At 44.3% G+C, this 16,486-nt stretch overlaps 2 protein-coding genes across 3 annotated transcripts; one reads left to right on the top strand and one right to left on the bottom strand.

Moving 5' to 3' along the window:
- The first annotated feature begins 269 nt into the window (after positions 1–269).
- LOC136491181 (aquaporin PIP1-3/PIP1-4-like) lies at positions 270–2,246 on the top strand. Its single transcript, XM_066487416.1, has 4 exons — positions 270–776; positions 923–1,218; positions 1,306–1,446; positions 1,923–2,246. The coding sequence occupies exons 1-4, from the start codon at positions 443–445 to the stop codon at positions 2,016–2,018; spliced, it is 867 nt and encodes a 288-aa protein (XP_066343513.1). The 5' UTR covers positions 270–442; the 3' UTR covers positions 2,019–2,246.
- Positions 2,247–3,249: 1,003 nt separating this feature from the next.
- LOC136491180 (mitogen-activated protein kinase kinase kinase YODA-like) lies at positions 3,250–15,281 on the bottom strand. 2 transcript variants are annotated; one of them, XM_066487414.1, is made up of 14 exons: positions 15,044–15,281; positions 14,771–14,864; positions 11,698–12,452; positions 10,827–11,570; positions 9,760–9,847; positions 9,590–9,652; positions 9,171–9,331; positions 8,994–9,069; positions 7,752–7,811; positions 7,538–7,645; positions 6,055–6,291; positions 5,198–5,286; positions 4,131–4,853; positions 3,250–3,687 (listed from the first exon to the last, which is right to left on the bottom strand). In XM_066487414.1, exons 3-13 carry the CDS (start codon positions 12,240–12,242, stop codon positions 4,322–4,324), a joined length of 2,703 nt encoding a protein of 900 aa, XP_066343511.1. In that variant the 5' UTR covers positions 12,243–12,452; positions 14,771–14,864; positions 15,044–15,281; the 3' UTR covers positions 3,250–3,687; positions 4,131–4,321. The 2 variants fall into 2 exon arrangements, with proteins under 2 accessions (XP_066343511.1, XP_066343512.1); XM_066487415.1 differs by lacking the exon at positions 14,771–14,864.
- Positions 15,282–16,486: the final 1,205 nt, after the last annotated feature.

Genomic DNA, 16,486 nt, shown 5'->3' with positions numbered 1-16,486 from the left:
GTGTGATTGGTATCTCCATTGACAAATTCACAATTGCTGATTAGTAGGAGTATTTCTGAATTATCCTCCAGACCGATATTCTTTTAATTTTCAGAAGATATGTTTGTTATTGAACCTCAACTATTTGAAGATAACAGCATGGCAGCAGCAAGCCAACGACCATCCCGCTCCTCCTCCCTCTGCCAGGCTGTCACCGTCCCCACCGCCCGTCCTCGTCACCACACCTCACCTCACCACACCCATTGCTCCCACTCCTTCCAGAACCACCTCCTCGCCACCATGGCTGCTGCTCACTGTAAGACTCTTTCACTCCCGCTGCGACGCAGTCCTCACAAGCACCACACCATCTCAGCTCAGCTCAGCTCAGCAACTAGCTGCTTCTTCTAGCTAGCTCTAGCTAGCCAGGCTCGGCTGCTGCAAGAAGCTGCTAAGAGCCGGCGACATGGAGGGGAAGGAGGAGGACGTGCGCCTGGGCGCCAACAAGTTCTCGGAGCGCCAGCCCATCGGCACGGCGGCGCAGGGCACCGAGGACAAGGACTACAAGGAGCCCCCGCCGGCGGCGCTCTTCGAGCCCGGGGAGCTCAAGTCGTGGTCCTTCTACCGCGCCGGCATCGCCGAGTTCGTCGCCACCTTCCTCTTCCTCTACATCTCCATCCTCACCGTCATGGGCGTCTCCAAGTCCACCTCCAAGTGCGCCACCGTCGGCATCCAGGGCATCGCCTGGTCCTTTGGCGGCATGATCTTCGCCCTCGTCTACTGCACCGCCGGCATCTCCGGTACCGCCGGCCACCTCTCTACTTCGTCCTCTGTTTCTTTTCTTCTGGTTTCCTCCTTGCTCTGCTTGCCTTGCCTCGTCGTGCACTCGTGCTAGCTGCTGATGATGGGTTTTTTTCTCTCCTCTCGCTCGCAATCGCAACTGCAGGCGGGCACATCAACCCGGCGGTGACCTTCGGGCTGTTCCTGGCGAGGAAGCTGTCGCTCACCAGGGCGGTCTTCTACATCATCATGCAGTGCCTGGGCGCCATCTGCGGCGCCGGCGTCGTCAAGGGGTTCCAGCAGGGGCTGTACATGGGCAACGGCGGCGGCGCCAACGTCGTCGCGGCCGGATACACCAAGGCCGACGGCCTCGGCGCTGAGATCGTCGGCACCTTCATCCTCGTCTACACCGTCTTCTCCGCCACCGACGCCAAGAGGAACGCCAGGGACTCCCATGTGCCGGTGAGTGTTCGGAGAGCTCCAGTATTAACCTTGTCCGTGCCTCGGTGGAAGCTTGCTTGACAGATGATTTCTTTGTGGGATGAACAGATCCTTGCCCCGCTCCCAATCGGGTTCGCGGTGTTCCTGGTCCACCTGGCCACCATCCCTATCACCGGCACCGGCATCAACCCGGCGCGGAGCCTTGGCGCCGCCGTCATTTACAACCAGCACCATGCCTGGTCTGACCACGTGAGTGAAAACAACGCTCTTCTCCATTTCATGCTGTTTAGCTGTTATAAGTAGTTCCATTGCCTTAGCAAAAACTGTTTAGCTTGCTGCGAGAAGTAACATGAAGAGTCTAGTCTGATCAAATGAAATCATCTGAAATTAAATAGTGAGATGGAGTCTGAATAGCTGATGTAAAATTGGGGAGAAACTACGAAGTAAAAATATGTCTACAGCATTCAACTGCAGAACTGCTTGAAAGTAGAAACCATTGATCAGTTGCATAATTTCTGAAGGTTGATATGCTAGGATATATAATCTCATAAGCATTTGTTGGTTAATTTGATTAGATTATGGAATCCTGCCCTTATCCGAAGGGTGATGCTGCTTTAATGTAGCAGCCATTCAGCCAACCACTGCCTTCTAGGACAACGACCTGCATTAACGCATTATGCATATGCACCCTCGCATGCTGACCTCAACAATTTCTGCCTTTGCAGTGGATCTTCTGGGTCGGCCCCTTCATCGGCGCTGCCCTGGCTGCCATCTACCACCAGGTGATCATCAGGGCCATCCCATTCAAGAGCAGGTCTTAAGTAAGCTCGTGCTGCTTTGAGGTGCCGATTCAAGAGGCAACCTGCGCCTGATGAGGGTTATTCATGGTCGTTTTCCAACGCCTACAATGTTACGTGGAGTTCCTCCGTTCCTCCTCAAGTTTGCTCTGCTTTTATCTGAACCCCCAGACTTGTAATTTCAGTACCCAATTGTGTAATATGCCGCCGCTGTTGTTATGTGAAAAAAAAAATCTTTGAAGTTATGAGACAGTCGAGTCGAGTCGAGCCGAGCCTCAAGAGTTCATCCATTCGGCCGCTGCCGCCCTTCTGCAATGTGGCCAATGGGCAACCCTACTGTGCCACGGCCAGCGCCCAGCAGAGCATCTCAGCACAAACTACAGTACAGCACCGTGACAACGGCTACGCAGCGCAATATAGCTTTGTGGTTGAAGCGATTTGGGTTCTCAAGTTGGCGGGGTTGGCGCCGGCGAAAAGGACCATGATGAGTCACCCCACATTCGCAGCAGCCTGCCCACTGCCAGGGTGGAGGACTCAGGACTGGTCCTTCTCATCCGGCCTGATCCCGGCGCAATGCTACAAAAACCAGCGCGGCTACACCGTGGCTGATTGTAGTTTCTTCTCGCGGGCCGCTCAGCCGGAGACGCCTTGCTTGCTCTTGCCATTATTGCTCACAGTTGATGGCACGGACCATATGAGATTGATCTGGTCCCGCAGCTCCGGAGCATCCAAGATAGAACGTAGGGTACCGTAGGGGTAAGGAGCGCAACTCCGAGAGGTGCATTATCGTAGGGCTGGCCACCAGCCATGACCGGAGACCACGGCGAGGTGCCGAGGCACATGCTCGCACGGCTCCGATGCCGTCAAACAGGCCACGGGCAAGGGCAGGCGATCGCTACCTCGGACACACCACACGAGATAGATCGCCATAAACCGCAAGGGCCAGCGCCCAGCGGGGACAGGACCATCGCCTTGTAACTTGTAAGCAGCCTAGGGCATGCCAGTAACTGCCTGATGCAACGGTTGGATTTCATGGAGCACGCAGAAATTCTGACGAATGCCATCACCCAGACAGGTAACAGTTGACAGCAAATCACCACTGTACATTTTATTTCTGTCATCAAGCAAGCAGCAAACCAGCGCTTTGTTGCTCGAATAGAACTTTCGGAATCCCAACAGCTGTGTAAAACAAGTTCTAGTATGGGCGACATGCGACCAGATTCTTAGCATAAATTTCGAGTAGCTGGCACTGACGTACAGTGAATGATTTGGCTCATTTAGTCGAATAACTGGTATGTACAAAATAATTTCATTAATGCTGAATCGACTTGCAGCACGACTGCACCAGCTCCAACCATGGGTGAGATAATATGTAACTGTGGATGACCAGATAAATTGGTAACTGATTGCTGAATGACTAGCTCAACTGTTTTTCCTGTGCAAAAACTAGGCTCCTAATTGAGATTCCTTCTGTACATGGGCATCACGACGCCAAGAAAAAATTGGAAGAAAGAATAGGTTACATATTGGGGGTGAGTAGGGGTATACAAATGGAGAGTTACTGCTTTGGGTCCTTCAGTGATTCAGTCTGGGAATCCAATATACAGTCCCATCATTTGACACTTGTTACTTGTTAGCACGCCAGTTTAGTATGCTAAGGAGACTTGCCCAGCCATGTAGGAATAGGCAGAATCTGCAATTCACAGAACAACATGAGAATCTTTTTTTTTAACAAATTTGGTATCTTCATTAACTATCATGTTCAATAAGCTAAAGTTGAAACGCAAAGCAGGTGCAAGCAAATCTCTGCACATGCTAGATAAATATAACAATGACAAAAAGGTGCACTAGCTGCAGGAACCACACATATAAGACGATAGCAGACTAACATCTAACACAAATCTCAGAGCAGAAATCAGTTTATTTTTAATTACTGCAGTAAAAACAATAGAATGATCAAAGGATACAAAGCCAAGGAGAAAACATTCATAACAATGTTGCACTGATACTACAAGTTCCTAGCAGCTAGAAAGCTATGACATTGAATCTGCAAGTGATTTAGAATAGTTTGACCCACGGAGGTGTGTAAATGAATGCAGATTGTAAAACAGATGTAAATTAGGAGAAGGGGCATACCATTGTTGACTTGAATTGCATTGATGACAACAAAGATCCCATTCATTGCCAACCATTAGCTTCTAAAGGAATTGTCAATCTTTCTGATACTATGATACAGTTGCAGTCATTGAATGGTCATAGCAGCCAAAAACCACCAGTTACCTTAACAAACTTCAAAAAAATGCCACCCTGCTTTTTACACTCAATAGTTATTTACCACGCTTTAGTCCAGGGTTTAGAGAGCCGGATGTCAGGTCTAGTGAAGGATTTAGCTCCACATGATCCACCAAGGCATGACGAGTAAAATGTTCAGAAGGAGACAGCCTTTCCCGTAAGTCAAAAACATTTCCAAGTTTCTTTCCAAATTGAGGGCTCAGAATATCAGCTTCAGATACTACTCTTTCCCGAGGTCCCTGTGAGACTTGATGCGCCTGAGCGAAATGCCCAAGGATCGGATCTTTATGCCGGTTGGGGAAGTGATCGTCTAGGCCTCTTGATGTGGTCCCAAATCCCTCACTGCTGTAAGTTGCATACCTTAGGTGGTTAAAAGGAATAGCACCATTACCACCAGATAGGGGTGTGGAAGTGCCTGACATAGTTCTGGGGCTCGAAATAGGACTGGGGCTCGAAATAGGAGAGGGTGACATTCTGCCACTTGTGTGTTGGGGGGACCTCGACTTTAGGAGGGGGCTTCCACATGGAGAAACTGGACAGGAAATATTGCTTCGAATATGGATATCACTGCAAGCAGATAAGAATTAGAGGGCAGAGGTGTGCATGCTTAGATAGTTTTTTTTTTCTTTTCTCACTGGATTCACGCATAAATATTGGCATACATGAATAGAGTAGCTGCAGTTTGATTCGTTATAGAGCACGTTTACAACTAATTTTGTTTTAGGTTCCATAACCTCCTCTCTGAAAAATTGTAGCAGGAAGCATAAATACTGTCATACATGAACAGAGTAGCTGCAGTTTGATTAGTTATGGAACACTTTAACAACTAATTTTTTTTTAGGTTCCGTAAACATCCTCTCTGAAAAATTGTAGCAGGAAGTAAGATATGTTGTAGACTCGTATTGTTGTACCTGTGTTTTGAAGATAATTTTACACCCCTTCTTTGGTAAATAGTCTGACCCTCGAAACCTAAGGAGGCATTTCTTGTCTGCACGGCCACCTGGCAAATCAAGTCCCAAAAGGAGATCAGATCATAAGAATCTTAAATGAAAGAAAATCCAACTATCCATGGTCTGTTTCAACAAATTAACACTCAGGAATTGTAGACAGGTATATATATATATCAGTTCAGTTGAGCTAAATCAACAAGGAAACTTTTCTATATGCCCTTGTAAAATTTCCAGATCCCTCAAATGTCACTGAAAAATGAATGATCCTCTGCCCTGTATCCCCATTCTATCCTGTGGTAGCATCTTCTCCAAAAGAAACAGACATTCAACCAGAGAAATGCCAAAAGCTGCACAAAGCATCACCAAACCAAGCTCCAACCTGCTTTCTGATGTGCTGTAAATATTGGCATCCATCCGTCTCATATCATGTCCTACTCCCCTTTATCAACTGATTGTTGCTCTGAGTAAGCTGGATCGACAGTTTTTCTCCTTTGCCTTTGGTCACTTTCCAATTCAATTTCGCACTGCCCACTTGCCAGGTACCAAGGATATGCTCCATCTTGATTAGAATTTAATTGTTTTTATGCCCAAAAAATAATAAAAACACGAAATTTCATATAGGTGTACAATTTGACAACAATGGATAAACTAACAGAAACCATAAGAAGTTCAAAAGAGACTAACATATCAATTTCTGATGCACATAATTACTGAAACATATGAAATTCACTGAAGATAAATACATCAGTTTTTAATTTGAGAAGATATGCCATTTTGAGCTGAAGAATCAAATGAGAATAGTAGCATTCAGGTGGTACCTTGGGTTTTGTTCTGCATGATATGGCAGCCAAATGCTCCAAATGATTAGGAATAACAGATTTCTCAAGTGAAATTCCATTTTGTATGAATGGGTGTTGCAAAAGCTCAACTGACGTTGGACGTTGAGATGGGTCACGTTGCAGACACTTCCTAATGAAGTCCTTGCAGTGCTCCGAGAGGTGATCCGGTATTGGCGGAAGTTCCTTGCTGTTCCCAATCTTGAACACTGCAGCAATCTGTTGGCAAATAAAAGGGAAACATTCATACCTGAATTGCATTTATGATTAAGTTAACAATTAACAGAAGTCCAATATTTCATAACTCCATAAAGGTACATGAGCTTGGATTCCACTTTCAGATAGCAAGAAATTCTTGGTAAAATTCAGGAAAAAGGTAACTTTTCATTCATTCACCCAGTGTGGAATTCCGCTCTCTGGATGTCAATGTAATTGCACATCCTATCATGTGCTCTCAGTAAATGGTAGAATTCAGTATCTTGAGGAAATGGCCCATTATCTTGAACCGATATGTTCATTGAAATGAAGGAAATATGTGAAACAGTGGGGATTATATAGCATATTAAACTAATTCACAGTAAATAAGTTGGTCGTCGTTTTTCTTTCTTTTTGAGAAAATGTATCTTTTCAGTAAATTGGGATGGCGGTGGCTGGTTGGTTGCTGGCGGGTTGCGAAGGATGTAGTCGTACAAGGTAGTAGGACGGGAACCTGGACTGTGAGGCCGAGATTTAGGCGCCAGCGATTGCGCAGGAACAAAAGGTAGGAGAAGAACAGGAGGGAACAGGGAACTAGATTTAATCTATTCTTGAGGTTTTCCAGATACATGTGACCTATATATAAGGAAAAGTTACAAGTCCTTCCTCTCATACGACTTTAACTAATTCTAATCCATTCTGCTAATATATCTAACAAAAACCGATTAGCGTATCTTCCAAACAGAAGCACCTAGGACTCTGACTCCTTGTCCTTGAGAACTCAAAACACTTGTATGTGCTGCATCCTGATCCTGGGCCGCCTCCTTGCCCTTCCAGCATCAATCCCGTACATGACATCAACCAAGTACTTGAACTACAATAAATGCACAAGCAATTGAAGTTCTAACCAGTTCATGCTACACCAAGGGGGGGCTTTTGTCCTCCAAAAAAACAGTAGAAAGTGGGCAAGTCAATCTCACACTGTTATGATTATTTTTTAAAGAAATATAAGGTAAAGGCATTCATGAAACTCCAAGGTAAAGACTGTAGATGCACCCAGAAGGCACAAAGAAATCAGCTACATCTGAATAGATATGGGATAATAAATTAAGTTCTGAACTGCTGATGTAGTTAGAAAGCAAAGTGAAATGCTAATTGCTGATGTAGGCAGCAATAGTCATTAGTCAACAATAAATGCAGATGGTTAACTCAGAATGAGCATCGACACTCTAGAACAAATATCAGCTATATTTTGATGTCTAATACTGACCCCTTCATACTGGCTCCATGGTGGCTTTGAGGTAGCCATTTCCAGGACAGTGCAACCTAAACTCCATATGTCAACCGCAAGGTTGCATCCATTAGAATTTTTTATAACCTGCATTGTGTTGCATGGTTAGTGGTGTTAACAGAAATTATAATGTGATACACATTTTGAATTCAAAAAATACAAACTAAAGTAAGAGCTTGATTTTCAGCAGTACCTCTGGAGCCATCCAGTATGGACTACCCTTAAATGAAAAAGGACAGTGCTGCCCATTGATCTGGGAGAAACAAACACAAAAAGGAGAAAAAAAATTAACAAGTTGAGGAGTAATGATGTGAGTTATGGTTACAGAAAGAAAACCACAAGTAAAATTGTATTACCTTTCCCCACGTTCCACATAAATATACTAACAATGAAAAAGGAAAAAAAAAATCCAAACAAACAACTACTCCTCTGGTTCAAGATATATGTCAATTTAGGACTCCTGACTAACAAACTTTTTAAAAGTTTGAAGTTTAAATATTAATATAAAAAATACATAGATAGATGTTACTAGATTCAACATGAAAAGCATTTTCAAAATATTTACTTACTTTTCTTTGAAATGTACATATTTTTCACAGAAACTGCCAATAAAAGTTTCACCTTGTAGACAGTGTCAATGTCCTAAACAACATGTACTTGAATCAAAGGGAGTATTATTCGGTAAATTTTCATCTTATCTCAAAACACTCCTCCCTCTGTCACATTCCATTTGGTGGGCACCCTACCAATTATTCACCGCCATTAAAGGTTGTATCAGAACCCACCCCCTATCCTGGTCCAAGCAGTACCCAATTTTGCCAAAGTGGTGTGTAACATATCATGATGCTGCGCTGGAACAGAGGCACAACTTATACTGCAGCAGAGGCGCAGAGCTTAGATGTGCTATTACTGGCACTGAGGGTATGGCATAGGCGATCACAGCTGGAGGAGCAATGAGCCAAGAATGAGGGTATTTCATAAGCTAAGCTTATTGACTGCACCTAAATGTTTGGCAGAGGCGCAGAGCATGAGTATTCAACTAATATTATACCAGAAACTGGTTGTCAAAGTTAGGCTTTGGAGAGCATATGAATGTCTGAAGTGCCGCTTATCCATGACCAGAGTTATTAATGAATAACCCACAAAGGATTAGGATAACCTTATCACCAGTAATTAGACCGCTAGACCAGTATGCTCACCACACCAGAACCTCAGACTATTGTAGAAATGCTGTTGGAAACACAACTTTCATATGGCTGTATATTTTTGAAGAGATTGGTCCATTTCAATTTTCAAGTGGTCATGGTTTATGGGGATAGATGAAAAAACTACAAAGGGAAAATAAATGTGAGGATAGCAAATCCATATTTCTACATGGAGAAAACATCAGCCCGCTGAACTACTTTTAACCAAGTAAAATGGCTTCGAGACTTACATGCTTTGCCATTCCAAAGTCTGCAAGCTTAACACGGCCACTTGGATCAACTAGTATGTTTGCACCTTTGATGTCCCTACAAATTATTAATAGCAGCCACAAAAGCAAAAGTAAAAATAGATGACATTTGCTGAATGCGCAACCCAAAAGATTGAACCAAAAAAACTGAAATGCTACCTATGGACCGTATTCTTGGCATGCAAATAAGCTAAGCCTGAAAGTATCTGTTGGGTGTAGCTGCGTATTGCTGGTTCACCAAGCTGTCCATACTCTTGAAGAAGTTTATGTATGGATCCACCAGAAACATATTCCAAATATATGTAAAGTTTATCTTCAACCTGATTTTGGGCAAACATAATACATAAGTTCAAGCCTAAAAATGAAAGTAACGTATGCATAGCCCTATTAATGATATTTGACAAGCTGTTGTGAACTTTTTTATCACCCTTGCTGAAGGGAAAAGGGTAAAAAATTAAGTAAGATTAAATAACAGACACAATCTTCTGAAATTGCAGGAACAATAGAGGCATTATAGAAGCAAGCAAAACCAAGCGTACACAGATAGTAAATTAGTAATTGAAGGAAACAGTTTATACCATTTCTGATCCATAGTATTGTACAATATTTGGATGCCGTAAGCGGCTCAAGAGTGATACTTCCTGTTAAACAGAAAGGGGAAAGTTAAAAGATAATGTAAAATAATAAACACAACAACTTATAAACTAAATTTTTGTAGGTGGTGCAAAATACATCTGAAATAACATACCTGCCGCAATTGCTTTGCACTCTCCTTTGATTTAGGATCATCCAAGAATAGGGTAACCTCTTTCATTGCGCACATTTCACCGCTATCACTAATAGTAATACAGATGATGATATCAAGATAGGGCATACAAAGCAAAGGTTATGAAAACTCAAGCTGTCAAGCATGATTTGAAAAAGCTCAAATGGAAAGCGGATTATATCAACTGAAACAGACAATATCCTATTATTCAAAACAGTTATCAGTATTAAAAAAAAACTTCTCTTGACTTTATTTGGACCATAAGATCTTTTTTAACACAACAGGATGTATAGTTTTCAGTGTCCTATGACTATGTAACTTTACCATCAACATGAGTTGTCTTTTAGCTGTCATCTCTCATTGCTAGAATGCAATTATGCCAACAATTATGCATAGCAGTATGGCACTCACAAGTTTTATGCAAGAAATATAGTGTTATGGTCCTAACTAGTTTAATTCACTACGTGATCTGTTCTTTTACATTTGATGCTTTGGATTTGGGCCGTATTAACAGTTAGTACAGATGCCACATGCCCCTTGTTGTTGCTACCTCAACAAAGTTGCTTGCACTTTGCACATAAGCAGGGAGTACAATATGAACACCCTCTCTTAATCTTAGTGGCTGAGGAACATAACCATTTGAGACTTGTAAAGTGTGGCATACACAAGATGAGGTAGGGGTAATCTGTCTCTTCTCAGGAAAAAAAAAATGTGTTTCCAGCTTTTCAAGAGAAAAACAGAGCACAATACACCTTACACCATAAAGGTACATGAATATACTACCTACCTAGTCTATTCTCTTGTAGGGAAAGTTAGCAAACAGATAAAGATTGTTACAGGTCAAATATTGCTATAGCATTTCTGGGAAACATTGAGCAAACAAGGCATATTATATAACTCCATTCACAAGAAAGGATTTCATAGTGGGATAATTATAGAGGAAAGTGAGTCGAACAAAAAGAACCCCAGAAACTTGTAAAGATGTTAAACATATATTTATAGAAAAGTCAAACTTTGCATTTGAAATTCATACATAGGAAAACACGTACTTGTTGAAGCCAACATATACATGACCAAATGTCCCGCGACCAATCAGCTTGCCCTTCTTCCATCGTGATGCAGGACTTGATGGATTCTCTGTTCTCCCAGGGCTGCGGGGTACTGAAATAGGACTGCTTGGCGTGGAGTTATTCGGAAAAAATGAACTGTTAGAGATGCTCAATGGTGGAAGGGGCAATTTATGGGGTTGCTTCTTCTTTCCATCATCATGCCGACTTGTAGGAGATTCAGGTGCCACTCCTCCAGACCTTGGATGCAATGGGGAAACACTTCCACTATGCACATGAGAACTAGGGCCAGGACTCGTCATTCTTGGGCTAGGAACTGGTGAACACTCTGGACTACCCCTGGTGGGTTGCCAAAAAAGCTGGGATAGCATATCGCCACCCACTGAATTATGTCCAGATGTTTGTCCTGAACCTGGACTGGAGCACTGACCAGATCCAAGGAAAGTTACATCAGCATGAGGCTTCACTGCCCAAAAGGCTGAAGTCGGAATATGATCAGGACATATTGGTCTTGGACTTCTCGAAGGACTTGACATCAAACTATTGGGAGCACTCTCGAAAACTATTGCCCGGAGATTTTGTAAATCTGGTTGATTATTGTCAGCTGAAATACCTCTTGGTGGCGTGGACTGTGTATGGTTACTGAGGAATGCATTAGCAGCTGGCTTCAATATTTCCTTCGTGGTCTTGGTAGTAATAGCACCAGAGTGATCCTTGCGAACATTACTTCAGAAAGAGAAAAGGAAATGTTAGAACATGTTTAGATGAAGAGGCACACAAATAATGTGACAGCCTGGAATATAGGAATTGAATATAGAAGTGGTGTTTTTGGCCTCAAGAGTCAGGAGAGTACCTTGACTTGTTCTTTGAAGAAACCTTTGTTACATTGTCAGTATCATTCCCAACAGGGCTCTGAAGCTGAGAATCTGCACGATCCTCACTATCAGCAGAACAATTGCTAGAGACAGAAGCAACCACTATTTCCGAAGGAATATCACTGCTTCCAGGTCCCCGGTGAAGCAGATTGGGTTTAGGGAGTGGCAGAAGCAGTGGTGGTTTGCCACGTTTTTCCAATATGGGCTTTGAATCATTGACATCAGCAACTGCACGAGTTACCCGAGGGCGTACTCCAGGAATAGGAAGTGGCTGGGCATGCAGCCTATCAGCCGAAAAACTTTGGCAGCGGGAAACTTCTTTTGAAGGAGAAGTTGGACGTGACACTGTTGTTGATTTGCAAACTTTCTCAGCAGCTGTATTATTGCCACGCCTACAATTCCGTTTTGATTTTGTGCTTCCCTTTTGCTCATTTGGACTTATCAAGCGATGAAATGTATCGATCAGGTTTTCCTTGGTGGTTTTCTTAACATCTTTTGACGATGATTTACCCCATGTCGGCATATTGAGTGTGAGAGAATTTGTGGTGTGCTGGTGTATCTAGAAAGCTACCAAACTGAACAATTAACATACCCTGGCCATCAGAAGGAAGGTATATGCATGACTTTCATTTGACCTCATGTAGTACCATCATCTTCCATAATGCACTAGCAATGAACGTACAGACAATCCAATCAATTGGAAACAGAGTTGAACACCTTTCTGCCTCAAAGGCTGAAATAGACAAGCAGATATCATTAGAACCAGAAATTGTCAACTGAACATTAACTACGTGCCACTAACATTTCCATAGAACATATGCAGTAAAGGAATCAGGTTCATATAGATGCTGACAGCACAACTTGTTTCTTCAAATTTAAAAGGGCGTACCCAGTGCAGAGAGCTCCCGCTCTGTGCGGGGTCTGGGGAAGGGTGTTAGTGGCAAGCCTTACCCTCGCCTGTGCAATGCGAGTAGACCGCGACTCGAACCTGGGACCTTCTGGTCACAGGCGGTAAGACTCTACCACTTGCACCAGGCCCGCCCTTCTTGTTTCTTCAAATTTCTCTCTTTTTTTTTGTTTCCTGTGATTCAGAATTGTGACCAGACTTATAATTCATAAAATGTATTTGTGATGTTTCTTTCGATCCAGTTTTTTACCCAAAGGAGCAGCCATTACATGTTCATCACCAAATGCACCATGAGTCCAAACTCTGAAACATTTTGGATTAGTTTTGCCACACTGAATGTTTATCGCAGCCGTAAAATTCGCAAAATTATAAATTCTTTTTTTTGTTTTGCCATGGATGGGGATGGCACTATAGATGTCCAAACAGGCTGGCACAAGCACGGCCCGATTAAGGGGTCAGCCCGCTAAGGCACGTATTCTAGCACCAGATATAAAATCTCCCTAACCATATACATCTGACATCCCATCCTCGGCCGCCACCCAAGTCCCCTCTCGTCCGCTCCCCTCCCCTTCTCGGATGCGCACTTCTCCTGTTCGCTCCCCTCCATTCTGCTCTTCTCCAGTCCACTCTTCTCCCGTCCGCTCCCCATCCATCGCTGTGGCGCTCCTCACTCCATCTACCGCCATGGCCCCACCCCGTTCCCCACTCGAGGGCATTGGCCTAGCGCTCCGACCTCTGGGCGCACTATCCTGCATCCGACAGCTACACTCTCTCCTTTGGCCGCCGCCAGCGACTCCCTTCTCCCTAGCCCCTGCTTCCTTGGTCCCCTATGCCTCACCTCTCCTCCCGGTGGACCAGTGCCCCTCCACTGAACGCAAGTCGGCAATGGCAGGGCGGCGACGGTGAGAATGGCGCGCGCCGGCACGGGTAGGCGGTGACAGTGAGCATCGACCGGCAAGTTGATTTATGATTCCTCAATCCCCAATACCCACGGCGAGTTTTGTTGATTTGTGAATATGTACATCGATTTTGAGAATCTGTAATCTTGTGTTTTTTTAATTTTTTTTCAATGTTGAACCGATTGAGTGGCTTGGTGTCCTAGATGCCTGTTGTGCTTGGGTGCGTGCCCGTTGTGCCGGCACGGCACGTCTAAGGGCAAGGAGATCCGTGCCTGGCCCTTGCCTTAGCACGATGAGCGGCAAGGAAGGACACGGCATGCTAGCTACTTGTGCCTATCGTGCTCGTGCCTAGCCATGCCATGCTTAATCGTGCTCGTGTCGTACCGCCCATTTGGACATCTATAGATGGCACCTTGCAGTTAAAATGTTAAACATAACAGGTACAATTTGATTGAACAACAACAGAACAAGAAACCATGTTCCCACGAGAGAAAAATTAATGGTCTTGTGGCTCTCTCAAAATCAAAACGTATCCTTAACAGTCCAACACTAACTGAAATGACCTGTAGTGCTTCGTATAGTGGTTTATTTACTTTGTGGCGTTACACTTTGCAAAGTTCCCTTAATGAGCTTACTAATTTGGAATGCTGCAGCAAGTCAGCAATAACATGGTACGGGGAAAAAACAAAATTAATCACACGTGATAGAGCTGCCCACTCTCTAGTGTTGACTAATCTGCACCTGAGAAAACTCTACTTAGCGCAACTGAATTCCTAAAAAGTGTGTAGCAAGGTTAAGGGTCAATCTCTAGTCAGCTGTGTCCTAATAATTCAATCCAGCAAGAGCCTAGCGGGCTAAGGTCAACCTCCCTGGCACATCACTCTGCATTCAAGTTCAAAACCTGGAAGTCACTATCTCACCGCTGACTTCAATATGCTCTGAAAGGAAATTCTATTATCCAGAAGACCAGAACTGAGTTCCTGCTATCGACCTATCGGCCAAGCCTGCAGAAGCCACGCCGAACACAGCACGCACTATTTCGCCAGCAAGCAAGCCATTTACTCTTACGCGAGCCCACGCAGATCTCAGCACAACACACGCGTTCCAGATCCACTGGGCGTCCTGTCCCTGCGAAATTACTAGCCCAAACCAGCACAAGCAGCGGCATCTACTGGTAGCAGGCACCTAGCAACAGGGAAAACGAAGCGATTGCTGCAGAGAGAGAGACGGAAGGGAGGGGCTTACCGGGGCAACGCGGCGCGAGATCCGACCGCCGGAGCAGAAGCCGGAGGGAATCCGGAGGCGGTGCCGCGGGGCTTCAGCAGCAAAAGCAACGGAGCTGAGTGGAAGCCGGGACGAGGAAAAGGATGAGAGCCCGAGGTGCCAAAAAATGGAAAAGAAAGCAAGCGAAGCGTAACGGAATATCGGGAGTTCGGGACAGCTAGCTTCAATTCGAAGCTCGTTTCCTTCAAATTCAAAAGCTAGCTTCCCTAAGAAGCGCAGGAAGTCGAAGCGTACCGTTTGGGAGGCGGCGGCCGCCGCCGCGCGAGGAGGGAGACAGCGCCTGCGTCGCAGGGAGGAAGAGGAGCCCCAGCGGCCGCGCGCGGGGAGGAGGAACCCGGAGTCGGCGGCGCCGGTGCCTCTCGAGCGAGCGGAGGGGCGAGGGCCGAGCGAATCGGTGGGATTTTCCCCACTGCCGATTCCGCTTCCACGTCGAAACACCGCGAGGAGAAGAATCGCGGGCGGGACAAGTGGGCCGCCGTTTGGGAGAGTTCGTCCGCCTTTTTTTGGTTTTCCCTCATGCTTTTACGTGTGTGCCATTATGCTCTGTCCAATTTTGTTATAATTTTTTTTTTTCAGTCAAACAGCTCTCGTAACAAATCTGCTGGAATAGTATTTCGGTTCGTGCCTATATAAGTTGGTAATTATTCATAAACTATTAAAAAATTAAGTTCTCACATGTGCCACTAATATGAACTCTTTTGCCCTGCACACCACTTCCGTCAGATTTAGCACTAACGGTGTCAAACTGCGGACGTAAAAAGTCAAAAATACCCTTAGGTTTTAATATGTAATTAATTTTTTTTTGAACATCTTAAGATCTCAAATGAAAAAACTCAAAACTAGAAAGTTATAGATCTCATGGCGATCTACAATATTTATATAAAAATTATTTTTATTTGATTATGTATAAAAAATATGATTTTTCTAAGATATATTAATCATATCAAATTATTTTTTTTTGTACGGAATTAAATGAAAGATAATTTTTTTACAAGAATTGTAGATATTGTCGAGATCTACAACTTTCTAGTTTTGAGTTTTTTCATTTGATGTCATTAACATGCTAAAAAATAAATTGTGTATTCAGACTTAAGGGTATTTTTGACTTTTTACATCCACGATTTGACACCGTTAGGACTAAATCTGACAAAAGTGGCATAAAGGACAAAAGAGTTCAGAGGCACCTGTAAAAACTCAACTTTTTGTGGCTTATATATAATTATCAACTTTTATAACGATACATAGTTAAAAACCTCGCCTTTTTTCCCGTAAAAAGCCGTTAAGAAGCGGCTCCAAACAAGCTGCGAGAGGAGCAGCAGCGAGAGCTGTGTGCCGTGTGCGCTAACCCGGAGGGAAGAAAGGAGGCGACGGCGGTGGCGTGATCTTCTGCGGCTCCGAGCTCCTGCGGCCGGCCACCGTTGCGCGGGTGTGCTCTCTCGTTCTGTAGTGCTGTTTTCACATCAAGCGTGCTGTGGCAGTGTGGCCATGGGGTAGGTGCAGAAGATCTGAGGTTTCGGGGATCTGTACCTTTTCGGAAAACTTTCGAGGATTTATTCCGCGTAATGGTACTGTAGCTTGTACAGAGACGTGAGAGCAACGGTTATTTTATTTATTTTCGTTGGCTAGTTATGTGTCCAGCCCTTCTTTCTCTTTTTTAACTAGATTTAGGGTCGTTCA

Source organism: Miscanthus floridulus, chromosome 11 (assembly GCF_019320115.1).
Source record: "Miscanthus floridulus cultivar M001 chromosome 11, ASM1932011v1, whole genome shotgun sequence".
NCBI lineage: Eukaryota > Viridiplantae > Streptophyta > Magnoliopsida > Poales > Poaceae > Miscanthus > Miscanthus floridulus.
Note: the sequence above shows the minus strand (reverse complement) of the source record. Positions and strands in the feature narration are given on the sequence as shown.

What these genes read in the sequence shown, in the direction of transcription:
- LOC136491181 (XM_066487416.1), top strand. Translation starts at nt 443, where the DNA reads ATGGAGGGGAAGGAGGAGGACGTGCGCCTGGGCGCCAACAAGTTCTCG. An exon ending in CTGCACCGCCGGCATCTCCG is followed by an intron (nt 777 to 922) that starts GTACCGCCGGCC and finishes TCGCAACTGCAG; the next exon opens with GCGGGCACATCAACCCGGCG. An exon ending in CCAGGGACTCCCATGTGCCG is followed by an intron (nt 1,219 to 1,305) that starts GTGAGTGTTCGG and finishes TGGGATGAACAG; the next exon opens with ATCCTTGCCCCGCTCCCAAT.
- LOC136491180 (XM_066487414.1), bottom strand. Translation starts at nt 12,242, where the DNA reads ATGCCGACATGGGGTAAATCATCGTCAAAAGATGTTAAGAAAACCACC. An exon ending in TCTTCAAAGAACAAGTCAAG is followed by an intron (nt 11,571 to 11,697) that starts GTACTCTCCTGA and finishes CTCTTTCTGAAG; the next exon opens with TAATGTTCGCAAGGATCACT. An exon ending in GCCAAGAATACGGTCCATAG is followed by an intron (nt 9,070 to 9,170) that starts GTAGCATTTCAG and finishes AATAATTTGTAG; the next exon opens with GGACATCAAAGGTGCAAACA.